The sequence below is a fragment of the Mus pahari genome, chromosome 9 (assembly GCF_900095145.1).
Source record: "Mus pahari chromosome 9, PAHARI_EIJ_v1.1, whole genome shotgun sequence".
Classification (NCBI taxonomy): Eukaryota; Metazoa; Chordata; class Mammalia; order Rodentia; family Muridae; genus Mus; species Mus pahari.
The window spans coordinates 15,089,562-15,107,492 of NC_034598.1; the positions used below are offsets into that span (position 1 = coordinate 15,089,562).

The 17,931-nt window shown below is 32.8% G+C and overlaps 1 protein-coding gene across 6 annotated transcripts in view; it reads right to left on the minus strand.

Annotated features, from left to right (window-relative positions):
* Grik2 (glutamate ionotropic receptor kainate type subunit 2) overlaps positions 1 to 17,931 on the minus strand; it is a 740,066-nt gene that overhangs the window by 118,720 nt on the left and 603,415 nt on the right. For all 6 annotated transcript variants that reach the window (XM_021204375.2, XM_021204374.2, XM_029542109.1 and 3 more), the window contains one exon: positions 16,359 to 16,576. In XM_021204375.2, the coding sequence (XP_021060034.1) occupies positions 16,359 to 16,576 (218 nt within the window). The remainder of the gene's footprint in view (positions 1 to 16,358; positions 16,577 to 17,931) is intronic.

Here is a 17,931-nt window from a genome sequence, read left to right on the forward strand (position 1 = left end):
TTCTTAGCTCTTCTGCAACATCCAGCAGTGCCTAGATGTCCAAGAACCTGAGAACCAGATGGTCCTGACCTCTTTGTGGACCCAGGTGACCCCTGAGCCAGCTCTAGCTATCTGTCACTTCAGAATGTACTTCCCCAACCCCATAGTTGTGTCCCAGTGATCCCTAGGCCCAAGACCCACCTGGCAACAGCGTTGGGTAAGTGCAGTCAAAACTTCTGTGTCTTGCTTCTCTGACCCACTCAGCCCTGTGGTGGAGTGAACAGGGCACCCCATAACCCTACAGTAACTTATAGCAGTGGTTTTAAAATTCTAGGTGAATGACAATATATATTTGGAGTATATTTCTAAATAAAGTATTATTACCAGTTTTCAGTAAAATATAGAAGAAGTTGAATAGATGTATTGAGGCTAGCAATGTTTAACCCTGAAACAGGAGAAAACAATGAAATAATATATAATTATAGAGAAAATCATGGGACTTTTTTCAGGATGTTAAATATCATCTTTGCTAGTTAGATTTTGATATTTTCTCTTTTAAAAAAATCATACAGTTCATGAGAGTTCATTATTTATTTTCAGAAAAGCATCTTGTTTAAAACAACAATTTCAGAGAGGAATACCGTAATAGATTTGTTTCCTACTATTTGAGCACAAATTCAGAACATCAATTATTACTTTTAGTACATTTCTATGTGCTTGATTTCAAGGTATCTTGTATATTCTAGAAAAATTTCTACAGCTAAGGTTCCCCCCTCCAAACCTTGTGAAAACAAACTCTATGAACATAAAGGATGGTTTGAGAACTTAATGTAGCTTAGAATACCATATAGGACAGAATAGCACAATGTAATATTAAACAAAGTAATTATAAAATTAGAAAAACCATTTGGAAATAGTACACTTAGAATGTGCCCTTATGTAAATAATATACTATAAACAATGGTACATAGATTTGTGTGTGTGTGTGAATTATACTGAATGAACCATTGTGGTAAGAGTTGTTGACAAAGGAAGAAGTAATCCATGTGTCTAAACAGGCACTTTACAGTAACCTTCTCTATTTATGTCCAGTTTGAAATCACATCTAAATGTCTCTATAACAAGTCAATCAAAAAGAGGCTATGTATTTATCTATCTACAATAGAAAAAATGATTCTTCTATTTTTATTTCTACTATGTTAAAGAACAAACACAATGTACATTAGTTATCTACATCTGAGTACAAACTATTAATGAAATAATAATCTAACAGTGTGTTAGATGCCAAGATAAATTGATTGCATTTCTAGTAGCACAACTGTACATTATGAGTACAAATATTTAACCTACTGTAGAATTTAGTAAGATAATCAGTAAGTACATACTGTAAAATTGTTATGTATTTAGTGCATATATAAGTAATTGACAAGGCCATTAATTACATACATACATACACACACACACACACACACACACACACACACACACACTACAGAAGCTAAGTTAAATATATCATGAATGAGCTGAAATGTAGCATTTTACCCAACATCTAATCTATGTATGTATTTATACTAGACAATCACATTGACTCAAACTATTTATATCTATCAATGCTGTATTCTACTCTTTGGTTTTGTATGATTGTTCTATAATAACTTAAAATGAAGCAAAATCTTACAGAGTTCTGAAAATAGCCTAGGGATCTAGAAAGCAAACTAATTTATTGTGTAGCTTCTAATCAGCTATAATTACAACATTTAATAAATGAAACACCTACATTTAGAGATGTCAAATATTTTCAGTGAACTCTACTAGTGCTGAAGTATATGCCCCAGGCCAATAATAATCAGATGCATTATTCAAATACTGTCAGGAGGAGATAAAGAATAATTTATTGCCAGCCTTTAACTCCTCATCCTCTAAAATAGATTTAATATGGGTCTTGGTGTAAGAGCTGAATAATACATCATCTATATTTATGTTCCATTAAGATGGCATGTCTTAGTCATACAGGCCACACAAACTCACAAACATGGACCAAGGTTTATTCTGAAAATTCAGTCATTTAATATTTTGTTATTTATGATGTTAACTAAGAATTTCTCTGAATATATCAGGTCCACAACTATGTGTTAAACCAACAGCAATAAGTACAAGCTCAGCTACTGATATCAGAGAATAAAGAAAGTTTTAGATTATTTTATAATCTGACATGTTCATAAACAAAGTATTTGTCATTTTAATTTTAATATTTAACTTGAAGTTTTATTTTAATATTTATCTTTTATTTTTAAAGCATTATCATTTTAGTCTAAACTGAGATCAGTCTAATCTGGGATTTGAATGAAGCATATGAAAACAAGGGGACAGGTAATGATTTGTCTCTATTTTCTCCTTGTGAATATGTCTAAAAGGTGTTATCAGTGAGCATCAAAAGGGGACATGACTTGAAATCCTGCCCCTCTCAAGACCCAAACCATACTTCATTGTTTTAAAGTAAAAAACTAAGCATTGAAGATGACAGCAGGGGTAAAATATGTACTCTACTTTCACTTTATGAGTAAAAAAGGAAAGTCTTAATTAGTGTTTTGAGCCTTATATCACCCTTTCCTAAGTCAGAGCAAAGTAATATTAATGTTAGTAATAGATACATGCCTGTAAACATGCATGTTTTATTCATAAAAATTCAGTTGGCAAATGTGAAAGTTATTTTCAATATGTGTAAATATTAAAAAAGCACAGATTTCTCCTGTAGAAACCAAAAAAAAAAAAAAATGCCTCCAAAACAAAGAGTACTGACTATCTAGGAGATTATGAATTAAGGATAATTTCAAGATTCATCAGATAATTAATGGACTGCCAATAAGAATGCTATATTTTAAAATATTCTGTTGGACTCATTCCTAAAGGAAGAAAAACAAAGAAAAAAGAAAACAGAAAAGAAAAAGAAAGAAAGGAAGGGAGGGAAGGAGGGAGGGAGGGAGGGAGGGAAACAGACATAAACAAAGAAACTAAGGAATAAAGTAAAAGAGAAATCATAGTGACCAAGGACAGTGGTAGTAAATACAATATATTCATACTGAATTGAGGTTAATTTTTTTTAATTTTTCAAAACTCTATGTTTTTATTTGCAAATTTTTATAACATGAGGAATTTACATTTTACCTATTTTTATATAAGAAATAAACATTATAGTTTTTTTTAAATTCCAAGGCATTTTTGGATAATAGTTATATAAATTTATCTCATTTCCAAAAATATGTCATGTTTGTATTTCTTTCAAAATGCTCTTCACTGGCAGTAAACTCTCACATTGGCGACTATTATACATTATCCAGCACTTGATGTTCCAGTTTAAAGTAATTTTATTGACTGTCTTTAGAATTTTCTCAGTCCATGTGGGGCCTTTGCCCCTAAGATTAATGAGGTGTGACACCTGATTTATGCTGTCCTTCCCAACTTGACAAACAGTAGGAATGGGAGAGGGAGTGCCAGGCTGGGAGCGACCCATACTGTAAGGCACAATTGCAGCCACTTCAGGCACTTGCCTTCCAAGCCAATTAAAAGACTGCTTAGCAGATTTTACACTTCAGTCGAACACATAACTTTTTTCTTTAATTAAAGTGTCCCAAAGCTGCATTAGTACACATTGTAAATGTAACAATGAGAAAGGGATTAAACTTCTGTCCTCCTGATATTTTAGAGAAGCTACTTTCTAAGATAAAAGTTGCTGCTCTTCCAAGTTTAAATACACTAACACTCAAATCACTTCTTATAATTCCCAAAATGGCATTATGGCTTTCTTTTTAACTATTGCATTCTCCCTGGCAGAGCCAGTGCAATAAAACCCATCATATTCTAATTTCCAGACAGCTTGATAGAACCAATGTTCTCACTATAGATAAAGTGTAATGAAGCACTTTCTTTCCCATAGGAAACTCTTTGACTCATATGCTTTGATGCCAAGTAGCCTTCACATCTGCTGCTTCCCCATTGATGGCTTTAACTTGGCATGCTAAACTGGTGTCTGATGAAGCAGATTTACTCAAAGGCACCATTTTATTTCTTGTAATGGGAACGTGGTAAATCCCTGTAATAAACATAGGTTCAGGCTCATATACAATAAGTTGTGTGTTAGAGAAGAAAAGAGTAATGGAGACATTCTTCTTGGGTAAAAATAATTCCTTTTTTATGGAAATACAACAGAATACATAGTAAAGAATTAGTTTTAATATGATTTCAGGGAGAACTAATTTAAATAAAAATTATAGTAGACAGTAAATAAGACTGCAACATTGGTTTAAACCTATCAAACTATTTTTATTAACGCATTGTGTCTTAATGTTACCTTTAATTCATTGCCTATAACCAATATTTCTGTACAATGAACAAAGAAATAATAATCTTCTAGGGTCAGAGAATGCATATGACTACAAAAATCTTCAATTAGGTATTTTTTGTTGAAAATGAAAACCACATATCAATACTGCCATTATGGTACTGATAAATAAGTTAACACAACTGCTCCAATGCATCAGTGCTCAAACATATAAAATATTTAAATTGTTTTATTTATTTAAGTATGTGAAAATAAAAATAACAGTTATAGAAATTCAAAATATTTAATTACTTATGAATTTATCACTTTCAAAACATTGTCAAATAATTTTCAGTTTTGGAAGCCAGAATATGTTAGGTTTTCATGTGACTACGTTGGAAGAAAATTTAATGTCTGACATACAAATTGTTTATATTTGAAAAGAGATACTAAGACATTCTCAAGTAAAGGAAAAGAAGCACAAGTTAGGACTGTGGTAATTGACCCATCAGTTAAATTGTTCTTATTTTTCCTACAAAGGATAAAGGTGTTGAAGTAGTTCTTTTAACCTCAGTGCTGGGCAACAAGCATGGGGAGAAGACTGCACAATTCTGCATCTGAATTCTCTCCTTCAAATTCTTTTTTTTTTTTTTTTTTTTTTTTTNGAACTCAGAAATCCGCCTGCCTCTGCCTCTGGAGTGCTGGGATTAAAGGCGTGCGCCACCACGCCCAGCTCTCCTTCAAATTCTAACTCATGATAAATCTACATGTGAATTAATGCCACCTCTTTAATTTTAATAACTGAATTCCTTCCATTTTCTTGCAAACGGCATGATCTTTTATTTCAAAATTGTATTCTTTGATAAATCTATAAGTGTACACTGTATCTAGTTCATATTTACCTTTCAGTCCCTTCCTCCAAGTCCTTTGGACATCACCTAATATACCTCAAATCCATGGAGATTTTGAGGGAAACACACAGTATCACTTATGTGATGAATTTGCTCTTGCCTTGTGTACTGATAAAAAAGAGAATTTAATAACTCATCTTAAAATAGCTGGTAATGCTTGACAATGATCTGAAACAAAGAACTCCACAGGCTAAAGCATCTCAATCAATAAGGCTAGTCTCATGTGATTCGATGTCATTTGCTGAAAGAAATCATCTCTGTACTTACTGAAGTGCCATAAAGAGTTTCTAATAATTCTACTGTTGAATAATACTTCCTGCACAATGGCAGAAATTATTGAGAACGAGAATAATCATAACAACTATGTGCATATAAGAAAACATGACTTATTTTCTATTCAAGTGCTAATACATAAAAATTGAGCCTTTTACAGTAAATATAACTGTTTTTATAATACTATTACAGTAAATATTCTGGTTTTGTACTACTATCACAGGTCTTGTGATAAGATAAATAAAGGTAGCATTCTTATTCGAAAATACTAAATAATTATGACTGGAGTATTTTTTTATATAAATCTAACTATTAACTAAACACACGTTGTCAGCTAAAACCATTTTATATTTATCTCTCAAGTCAAAATTTACTTGTGTTTCTTTACACATTATTAAATGATATCTGTAGAGAAATTTTAATCCAGCATAATGGCTGCTTTGGCTGGAATATAGACTTTTAATCCTAAATAATATAGGTAAGGTTAGTTTGTAGAAGAAAGCAGCCATATTTGAAAGTGATATTTAACTGAAAGGTAGACAAAGTAACAATTTACAGAAAGATTTGACAGAATGAGTCAGAGATTATGACACACAGCTCTCACAGAAAGAGAAGCACAGCAAAGAGAAGCTATTTAAGAGCAGTGCAGGGAGAGAGAATCAGTCAGTTTTATGCAGAGTGCTTGAATGAGTTGGGGGTTATTTATGAGTTCATGAACTTTAGCACAGGTCAGCAGAGGAAGTTGAAGCCAGAAAATAAGGAGTCAGCAAATTACAACCAATTGTCAGAGTTAGTTTCATGCCAAGCAGAGCAGTTAATTGAGAAGTTGAGAGAGGCCGGATTGATCAGTCAGCTTGGAGTGGAGTTTGAGTCAGAACAACTGAGTTGAACCAGCCATGCAGAGTTTAGAAATAACTACAAAGGGTGAGCTTATTTAGAAGTAAGCCTCTGAGATAACAATTAGATCAGATGAATAAAAGTTACTTACAAATATCCCTTGAGCACTTAAATATTTGCAGCAGAAATATGCAAGCTACTCATGTTTCAAACCCTCAGTGTGATGTAATTTGAGGAGATCACTGAATTTATGAGTACAGATACCAAATGACAAAGGACATGTGATGGCTCTATACACCCAACTGGCACAAATTAAATGTTTAAAAACCCAATTTGAGTAAAGAGCTGAGTTAGATCACTGGGAATCACAAGATGAAAGGAGAGAACCTAATTCTTACCAAGTCATTTATCAAACCTCCTCTACATGTAAACAGGGAGTGTGAACAACTTTAAACACACATAAGCATTTGCACAGAAGCAGAAACAAGTAAATATAGTAATAAACAATGTTTTAAAATTAAGATAAAATGTAGGTATGTAGGGGGCAAATGGTATATGCCAGCACCACAAAGGATGCAGAACAATAGTTGAGATTAGCCAAAATATCATAAGTGATGGTGATTATAACAGGATACCATTGTTACTACTGTTACTGTACTGCATAAGCCTGTAGTTTCATTGTCAATGACTTAGCCTATTAATATGCAAGCTACTAATATTTCAGTTTTCTTCTTTTAAAAAAGAATCCTGATGATAAGTTCTTATTTGTGAAGATTTATAAGTAGGAATTTATAATATAATTCAAGTTTTCCTAAAGAAGAAATGGGGGAAGGAAGAAAAGGAAGAAGAATAGGGGGAAAGAGAATGAAAGAGAAGGGAAAGAAAGACTACTCTTGGTAGATATGAAAAGTTACCATGTTTTGTGCCAGAAAAGTTTTCAACCAGCTTGAACTCTTAAGTTGTCTATGCACAGTTTCAAATAAATTGACTTTCAAAATATAAATGCTGTAGGATTCTAGCCATTTGGATTAAAAAATATCCGCTTACATACAGAAGAGCAAAAAAGAAAATATTAAATGACAAAAATATATTTTAAAATGCATTTAATTCAACTATTTGTCATAAGTTTTTCATCAGTGGCTATATTCATTTCATTTCACTCATTAATAACCGTACAAATTACTAAAGTAGGTGCAAATAACAAAAGAAAGAATTCATTGGAGGAGGATAAACACTACTGAAGTCTATGCAAACAAGGGAAATATTTTATATTGTCTTGTTCTCTCTCAGTGTGTGTGAGTGTGTGTGTGTGTGTGTATTCACCCATGGGAATGTAGAAGGCAGAGCACTACTACAAATGTTCCTCTCTTTTACTTTCTGCTTTATTTCCTTGAGACACACTCTCTTACAGATTTTGAACTCACCACTTTCTCTATGCACACTGGCCAGTTAATATTTGGTATTTGCTCAATCCCCCCCCCCCATTGCTGGGATTTATGAGCTGAATCTATGGGGTGCTGGGGATTGAACTTATGGTCTTCTACTTGTAGATTAAGTGCTCTTACTTACTGAACCAATTCCCCAGCCTACAGATATATTTTCAAAGAATATATATGTTGGCAGATAGAAAATATAACAATAGTATTTTGAGTCTAGTAAATATATAGACAAACAGAAATATTAAAATGTTTAAAGCACTGAGAGTTAGCTGTAACTACTTATAATAAAATAGATAAAATATTGAAATACATAATAACATTGAGAAAAATGGAACCAGAAGAGATAAGACATTAAAAAAGAAATGAATAACCTGCAAGGAGAATACAGCTGATGCAATAAGAAAATATGTGAAAGTTTGATTAAGAAAAAATATTCTAATCTTTGGTATCTCTACCCAATGGAAATTTTACAATTTTTCTCAATGTGGCCTCAGATTTTCAAAGTTAAAGATTAAGTTAACCATGGTTATTTAAGACACAAAAATAACAAACAAAAAGTATATCCCCAGACACAGACTATCTGAACCAAAGAAGTAATGTCTGTGGTAAAGAAATACAGAGGACATCTTAGGAAGAACTGAAGGTTTCTCCTTAAGATCCTAAGACAAATACATTTAAAGACTAAAATAATTTTTAGTCAAAGACCTATATTATAGCATGTATAAGGTTCTTGTTAGATACATAGCACTAAAAGTAAATTAAAAATGAAAATAAGATAATGTTAAAATATTCTCAGTAATTGTGTTTTTAAAGCAAGTGTCATCCTTTTGTAAAAGAAATGAATTCCTTTAACATTATAGGAAAAGTTGCTAGGTATCTTCCTCACTTATATGCTAAATAAAACACATTAAGAGTAACTAAGGGATTTTAATTGTTTTAAAATAATATTATTGCAAAAATAACTAGTATAAAACAAATGTTGACAGAGTACTGATGACTTTCACTGCAACACAGGGTAACTGACAGGAGTCATTATGCTCCTACTCCACTACTGTGTCTAAGCAGTAAATTGGCAAAAAGAGAAAACCCAGACAATGTATTTTGATAGATAATTTATTGAACATTAGAATGAAAATATTGGGTAAGCCCAAGGAGGAGGAAGAGGAAAAGAAGAAGATGAGAATGAGGAAAGGGAAGGAGGAAGATGGGGAAAGGAAAGAGGAAGAAAAGAAGAGGATGAGGAGAAGAAGTAGGAGAAGAAGACAAGGGAGAAGGAGGACAGAGGAGGAGGAGAAGAGAAGAAGAAGCAAAAAATGAGGAGGAAGAGAAGGAGAGGAAGGGAGGAAGAGCAACTTCTAGTCTAAAGCTAAGGAAAACTTCTCTAAAACAAAGGAAGAATAAATAGGGCTTGGAAATAAGAAGATTACAGTTAAACAGGATTGCTAAGGCAGGACTATGGAAAAACAGTTCTTTGGACATTGTAGAAATATAAAATTGAGTGTTTAACTAGTATGAGAAGAATATATAGAAAGTATTAAATAAAAAAGCCAGATTTCACTGTGCTTTGTAAACCTGACAAGATGATAACTTCTTATGTTAAAGCACATGGTCCATGACCATTTTAAAGAACTTGAAGTCACTTAAGTAACAATGTAGCAAATAGACAAAACTGGGAAACTGAGCATTAAGTTATAACTGTGAAAGATGGTTCAGAAATGACTTGGTTTTTACTGGAAAAGCAGCAATAAAGTTGATTCATAGCAGATAGAAGGGGCAGATTTTGGTGAGTACATGGAGGTGTATGACATCTCCTTATATTGAATACATAAATTCCTGACAAGAGAGGATGGTCAGTAAATATTTTTGAATGAAAATATAATCTCTTATAATTAAAAATCTATGTCCTATTTAGAACATAAGATACATAGAGATACTAATAGCTACAGGCATCACAATAATTACTCCATTACTAAATAATATGAAAGTTTTTACATTAAATCAATTAACATTTCTCTTTATCAGAGCTTTAGAGAAAACTCCCCAAAGATCTCCAAGTTATACCTTGATGAAGCATGATTTCAGAGTACACTAATCTAGATATTTAGAACAGTCTAAGAAAGTCATCTACAGATTTTTTTGTTTCACTTATATAATTTGTCCTTATTTATACACTAGAAATTAGAATAGTGAAGGACTATGTGAGGTAAATACCATCTAATACTTTTAACCACACATACACATTATTTAATTGTTGGCCATGAATAAAAATATGCTACTTGACATACTTTATTAGTAAATGTGGCAAAGTCAGAAATTTCAGAAAGGCCAAACTTAAAGTATCTATGAAATGGAATGTTGAGTCATATACAAGTTCATTCTAAATTCTAAATTTTAAATTCTTCTTATAACCAAGTAATGAGTGTATATAATGTCTCTGAGACTGCTACAAAGTGTTTGTTATGACATCTTTGCTTAATAAAGTTGTATTCAATAGTTAAAATTTACATAATTAGAAATGACCTGTTTGTCATTCCAACTGTGCCTGCAAGAGTTACAAAGAAGTATAGCAATTAGTGAATCAGGAACTCAACTCAGTCTCTCTGATTCTACAATTATAGGCTCTTGCACTACCTTCTACTAGAAACAATTATTTGAAACATAATTGTACTATATTTTAAAGAAAACTCCATGACAAATTTTGTCTTTTAAATATGCCGAGAGCACAGGTATCTTTTGATATCATCATTGTCAGATGCACATATTATAGTAGTAAATGTGGCTAGGTCAGAAATTGAGAAAGGCTGAATTTAACAAGTCTGTGAAGTTTGTAATCCCAAGTCATTGATTTGAAATAAACAAGGTTATTTTCAAACAGCTCTGTGAAAACCAAGAAATCCTTTTGAAAAATAATGTACCTTTCCAAAGAGGCTAGATAACAAATGGCTAATTTTCTGATCCTCTAACATATTTATATATTTATTCTCTTATTCTTTATACTGATAGAGAAAAGAATGAACTGTTGCTTAGTAACTGTTTGCATAATATTTAGCTCTGGTGTACAGTTTTAATTTTACTATACAAATTTTCATCTTTTAAGAAAGGTTCAATTTAATATTGATGATTTTGGATAACATCCTCAAACCCTTACCTTCTTCATTATCTAAGTACCGATAGGGGTATATTTGGTGATACTCCACAGTTATAGACCATGATCATGGAATTGCTACCATTGCTATGAGAGAAAGTGTGTGCCATTCAATGAAGTGGAAGGAAAGAATGGGAACACTCTTCTTTAGCCAATATACATAGGAGCTCAATGAACAAAAGCAACATTGCCTTTGTATATGGAATTAATCTCCGCTGTAGAACCCCAACACTGTTTATGTCTCCACAGCACCAAAAACTTGCCTTCGTAGCTAGAAGTCTTAAAGTATCTCTTCTTGTTTGATCTAACAAAACTACAGTATTTTAAAACAGGTCTCTGAAACTGAGCATTTCAGCACAATCAGACAGCAGTAGGTGTTAAATTAGGAATAATATGATTGAAATTCCTTAAAAATCAATACTTCTTAGAATAATATATTATTGTCATATCCAAAATCTTAATTTTTAAAAAGTAAAAATAATACTATATGTAACTATCCCACAGTTCCTGGTTGTTTGTAGAGGGACAAAAGATCATGGGCCACTCTGAAGTCTCTGCTGCTCATTGGTTTTTGTTGTTGTTGTTGTTGTTTGTTTGTTTGTTTTGTTTTGTTTGTTTGTTTTTCCTTAAGATTATTTTTATTAGATATTTTCTTTATTTACATTTCAAATGTTATCCCCTTTCCGAGTTTCCCCTCCGAAAATCCCTTCTCCTCTCCCTCCTCCCCCTGCTCTCCAACCTACCCACTCCCATTCCTGGTCTTGGCATTCCCCTATACTGGGGCATAGAGCTTTCTCAGGACCAAGGACCTCTCTCCTGCGAAGCTCTGCCAGTGCCTGGCAAATACAGAAGTGGATGCTCAAAGTCATCCATTGGATGGAGCACAAGGTCCCCAATGAAGGAGTCAGAGAAACACCCAAGGAGATGAAGGGGTCTGAAGCCCCATAGGAGGAACATCAATATGAACTAACCAGTACCCCCGAGCTTGGAGCTATACCACCAATTAACCACACATGTGGTTTGAGCTTCTGCAGGTCTGGTATATGTTGTGATAATCATTGATTTCACATGTACATCTACCCTGTGTCTGTGAACACTGTTTCTTTGAAGTCATCCACCAACCTTGGCTCTTAGACTCTTTCTTTCTTTCTTTCTTTCTTTCTTTCTTTCTTTCTTTCTTTCTTTCTTTCTTTCTTTCTTTCTTTCTTTCTTTCTTTCTTTTCAATTTTTTATTAGACATTTTCTTCACTTACATTTCAAATACTAACACACACACACACACACACATACACACACACCACCACCACCACCATCACCACCACCAACAACAACCAAAAAAAAAGCCTTCTAATTCTAGCATTCAGGAGGGTTGGTGAAACTAAGTTCTACCCCTAGCTGAAAAGCTATTAACATATGATTGATCTTGGGAGAAAGAAAGTCCTTAAGGTTGTTTTATGCTCTAAGGAAAGTTCTAAGCAGAGAAGTATTCAACCACCACAAACTGGAATTAATGTGTTTACTTTTAAAAAATAAATAAAAATTAAAAAAAAAAGAAAACACATGGTGGAAATTGTGGCTCTAGCTATATATGTAGCAGAGGATGGCCTAGTTGGTCATCAGTGGGTTGAGAGGTCTTTGCTCCTGTTGCTAGGTTTTTAGACAAGCATACTATACTAGTATATTAATAGAGTTTAAGAAGCCAAAACATGAAATTGAAATTAGAATATTTAAAGCATTTAAAAATATCTAAAATAAAATCTTCATGGCTCCTCTAAGCTATTTTTTTCTTCTGATTTTAACATTAAGAATTAAGCATGTGATACAGTTAGCAACATAAAGCAATTAATTGTTAGCTTTATAATTAATTCCTGTATGGTTGTTATTGCTACTGATATACATTACAGAAGTTTTAGCTCTAAAGGATTTCTGTATTGTTGGAAATAGAAAAGTTGCTTTATGTCAATTTCTGCATGTAGGAGAGACATCCTTTTGTGAAAGTCCGACAAGTAAAAGATGAAAGTATAGGCAGCAAAGTAAGTGGCAAGGCAGAGTGGAACTAGACAGACATGCCACAGTAGAAAACAAAAGAGGTAAGAAACAACAAAGAATTGAAGAGATAGCCATGAAAGGGAGTAAGGTTAAACAAGGAAAACAATATAAGGAGACAAAGAGAATCATGTTTTTGAATAGTTTTGTGTTGTTCAATATGAGCTTTGTAGATAATGAATCAGGGCTTTGAAACAAAAGTGTTTTCAAAATAAAAATAAATAAATTAAAATCCCAAGTCCTTAGGACAGAGAAATAAGTCACTTCTTGTGTCAAATCATTATGTTGGGCACTTGATCTGTATAATTAAACTCAGCTCCAGGAGTTTCTTGTGCACAGGAATAATTAAGATTCACTACATTTCACTGACTACTAAGTACTTGATATTGACTACATATATTTAGCCACTTCTCCAACTGATGTTTGTAAGAAAATATTTCAAATTAAAGAATGATTTTATAATAAAATACTTGGTAATAACTCCATAAAATTAGAAAATTGATCAATTGTACTTGATGTATCAAAAAACTGCCATACTGAATTAAATGTTTAAGTGATATATGATTAATAAATTTGAGTAATTAAACAATTTTTAATTAAACATAATGTATAAATCCAATATTTAAACTTGCAAATAAGTTTTGTGAAAAGTTAAAAATATAAAATGATATGTAGCTAAGTAAATGAAATGTAATTAGTATTTGGAAATTTAATTTTCTTTAGAATTCTACTCTTCAAGGCTAGTACAATTTTATAATAATTTTTCAACAAAAATTCATTCTTTTTTTGGTTGGGTGGGGTTTCGAGACAGGGTTTTTCTGTATAGCCCTGACTGTCCTGGAACTCACTTTGTAGACCAGGCTGGCTTTGAACTCAGAAATCAGCCTGCCTCTGCCTAGAAAAATTCATTCTTAGCATGCTATGGTTTAAGTCATAATGATATTATTGTGAATCCATAATGTTCCAGACAATGAGTAGGGCTATCTCTGGCTCTGTTAGGCTCTTGAAGCATGTTTGACAAAAGAATCTAATGATGTGGAACAATCTTTCAAATAAAATTTTATACTTTATATTAACTTTGGTTGCACATGAATGAATCATGAAGACTTGTGACAGTACTTTCAAAATTTTCCAATCTATAAAACACATACTTGATAAATTACAAAGCAAGGATAAAGGGCACTAAATACCTAAGTGGAAATTCCCTATTTGTGGTGATATTTTCTGATGAAAAAGCAGGAATTAAAAGATGAGGAGAAAATAAAGAAGACTACAAGTTACTCTATGTTAGGAACACAACATAATTACACTGCCCACAGAAATGTGGCACAGGCTGTTCCTCAGTACATCACTGTGAAATCGATTAGACAAATATACAGATAATAAGAACTGACTCTTCCTTTAGGTATTATAATATACCTCATTTCAACTGAACCAAATGCTTGTATGGGAAACACTGTTGCATGCAAGTATTCCATAGTATTCTATCCTTGATTAAGCATATGATTTGGAATCTGCTGTTATTCAATTTTCATAAAAGATGTCACTTTTTCACCCAAAGGTAAAATTTATTAAAAACCACTATCTTTGGGAAGAATTCTCTTTACCATCAATTGGGAAATGCACTCACTATCCATTTTATTTTTAGTCTTTTTTTCCATTTTTAGGTAGAGATGTTTAAATAAAATTATAATTTAAGACAGCATTTTTGAAGTCACATGCACAGCTTTTATAAATTTCTGCTGAAATAAATTAGAAAAAGATATGACAGTCCTCACAAGAGACTGTTGTATTTATGAATATGCTTTACTGTATTACAAGTGCCTCATATCACATCATTATGTCTTTGAATAATAACTAAAATGGTAGTGGTCCTCTGCTCTTTCTCCTAGGATGTCACTGACTCCTTCTAATGTCCAACCTCAGCTAGACTTTTTTGAGAGAGGCAATTGGCCAGACTGGGGTGGACACAATCCCACAACTCGGTGATCTCCTGCATTCAGAGTGTCACCATTTTGATGCCGGGCATATCCCAAGGAAATATTCTCTTACTTCTGTCTCCAGAATGGCTGGGATTTCAGGCATGCACTACCATGGCCTTCTGTTTGTATAATTAACTTCCAAATCCCACACATAATCCCTCAGTTGATGGTTGCAGGTGTAATAAGTTTATACATTTCAGTGACAGGTAAATATGATATCGTTACCTTTGCATTTGTTAACATTTTTTAAAAATGTCTTTGATTGCTGGGGAAGACGGCTCAGTGCAGTGGGGCCTGAACTTGGATCCCCAGCACGAACATAAAAGTTGCACGCAATGGCACACCTCTGTTACCTGCGTCATGCAGGTAGGTGGAGACAGATGGGTCCTAGGGCTTCACCAACTAGCCAGCCTAGTTAAAACTGGAGCTCCAGTTTCAGTGACAGACTCTCTAAAAAATAAGGTGTTCATGAGGTGGACCAGGAGGCGGGTAATGACTGGACTGTAAAAACGTAAAAGCAATAAACAAAACAAAACAAAACCCAAAATTGCTCTACAGAATAACAGAGCATTTAACTAACATTGCTTATTGAATGACTAAAGAAACCAATGTAAATTAATTGATCCAGAACTTTCAAAGCACCAATGAATAATATCAGTTATTTAATACATTGAGAGAGAGGGGGAAAAAAAAAACTAAATTAAAACATGGTAACACAGCAGAGAGAAAATGTGTCTAATAAAGCCAAACCCACTCATGACAGAAAATGTTAACATAGCAAATCAGAAAGGAATGTTTAGAACCTTTTATAAGCCCCTCCCAATAGCACTAACAACTCACTTAACCATATCAGTGGGCATCCTTCTCATAATCAGGGTAAGACACAAACTTAATACTTATCTGCCGGTATGGTAAGAAAAAAAATGAGTAGGAAATAAGATTTACATTTGTATCTAATTATTATATTTTTAAAAAAATCAAAATAACCTATAGGCTAAGTAATAGAAATTGTAGAGAATTAATATGGCTGGAATAACAATTAGGATACAAGTCAACCGTGTTTCTAAAAACCCAGCAAAATGTAATTAGCATAAAATTTAAGACATCACATTTGTTACAGCAACAAAAATTAAAATTCTTTTAAAAGATTTAGAAAACTTCTTTGTAAAATATTACAAATGTCACTGAAAAGCATTATTAATCTTTTAAAATATGCAATAAACCGTATCAGAAAATTTGTACTTCTCACTGTTTCAAGTGTTGATAAGTTTAGACATGATGGGCAAATATTTAGCTGTACAACTATCTGTCTCTTAAACTATGTTATTTATTTCATATAAATAATAGTATAATTACATCCTTTCATTTATAAATAAGAGGAAGCATTTGTGTTTCTGTGGTTAGGTTTCAGTGGCAAGTAAGGCTTACCTTGAAAAACGTCATGGTTGCGCCGTCCTCTACTGCTCCATACTCTATCTTGGTTTGCTTAGCTAAATCGTCTGCAGAGTCGATAGGCGACTCCATGCGTTCCACGGTCAGAAAGGCGGCTAGGTTAGCGGTATACGAAGAAATGATGATAAGTGTGAAAAACCACCAAATGCCTCCCACTATCCTGGTGGAGAGTGCTTTGGGCATGAGCTCAGAACCTAACAGAGAGTGGGGGAAAGGTGAAACGAATACAGACAATTTGATCAGTAGTCAGACATGCTTTGTCACAGTGGAAGAACGGGATCACTGCCTATTAGAATTTAAGCCAAAGATTGACACACTGCTTCAGCAAACAAGCGACAGACAGTGTTTGGAAGAGCAGAGGCCAATTATATTGCTATGCCACTTATGACAGGAGACTAGCCTTACCTGTGATGGTGCCATGTGACAATTAAAATACCAATGTGCAAAAAGTCTTAGAAACTTAACATTAGAAAATCAGAGTACAAAACCTCGTTAGTTTATAAACCACATGCAAATTTGTTATTATTTGATAATTTAAGTGGTTTTCAGAAGTAATTATTCAATGTAGATTCAGATGCAGTTTTTTTAATAAGTTTAGAAAAGTTCTTTTTAAAAGAACTCAAATATGTCTGCTTCATTATTTACCTTTGATTTCAGGTAAAAAGCAAAGAAGCAATACTTTACCATTTAAAATAACAATATTTTATGGTAATAAAATATTTCATTTCATCACAGACTTTAAAAAGTCTAATGTATTAGTCCTGTGCTTATTTTAAAATAAAGTAACATATTATTTACTCATGTTTAAGTAAATATTTTCCATTCTGAACATTAGCCTCCATGAAGGCAATTCAGTGAGTAAATGGACACAAATTTATCTTTATACATATGGAATACTACATAAATACATCACAGTTAGATGGCTGGAGTTGCCTGCCCATAATATTAAGAAGAGAGTGGTATCTAAGAAATATACTTTAGTTTCTATTATTATTAATTTTAGGTTATTTAGTGTATAAAAATTTTAAAATGTGAATTTTTGTCTCTTATTTAAAGTTTAATTATTTGTAACTTTATATCAGAATGTGGCATTCTTGTTTAAAGTATATATATATATATATATATATATATATATTAAATACAGTGCCATCCACTTTTAATCCTTTTGAATCTATAATCAGAGAAGCATGATTATGAAGTGGTTAATATTTTATAGGGCTTGAGTAAAATGTAACCAAGGAAAGATGGACTCATTTTGCAGATGTGTTTTACAGTCTAATCTTTAATGGTAATCTCTGTGCAGTGAGAGAATGCCTTTTTAGAAGGGATGACAAGAAAAACAAATATTTCATGCTAACATTGAAAACATGTGCTATTATGACCGTCTTATAAAAAATGGCCCATCTTACACTTCAGTTCATCTTACCCTAGCAGTTTCAAAGATACAAAAATCTTAAAAGCAGACAGACTTGGGTATGAGAGCCAACTCCAGCTCCAAACTCTTGTCTACCACTCTGTAAAGGAAAAAAAGGCAAAACAAAGCAAAGCA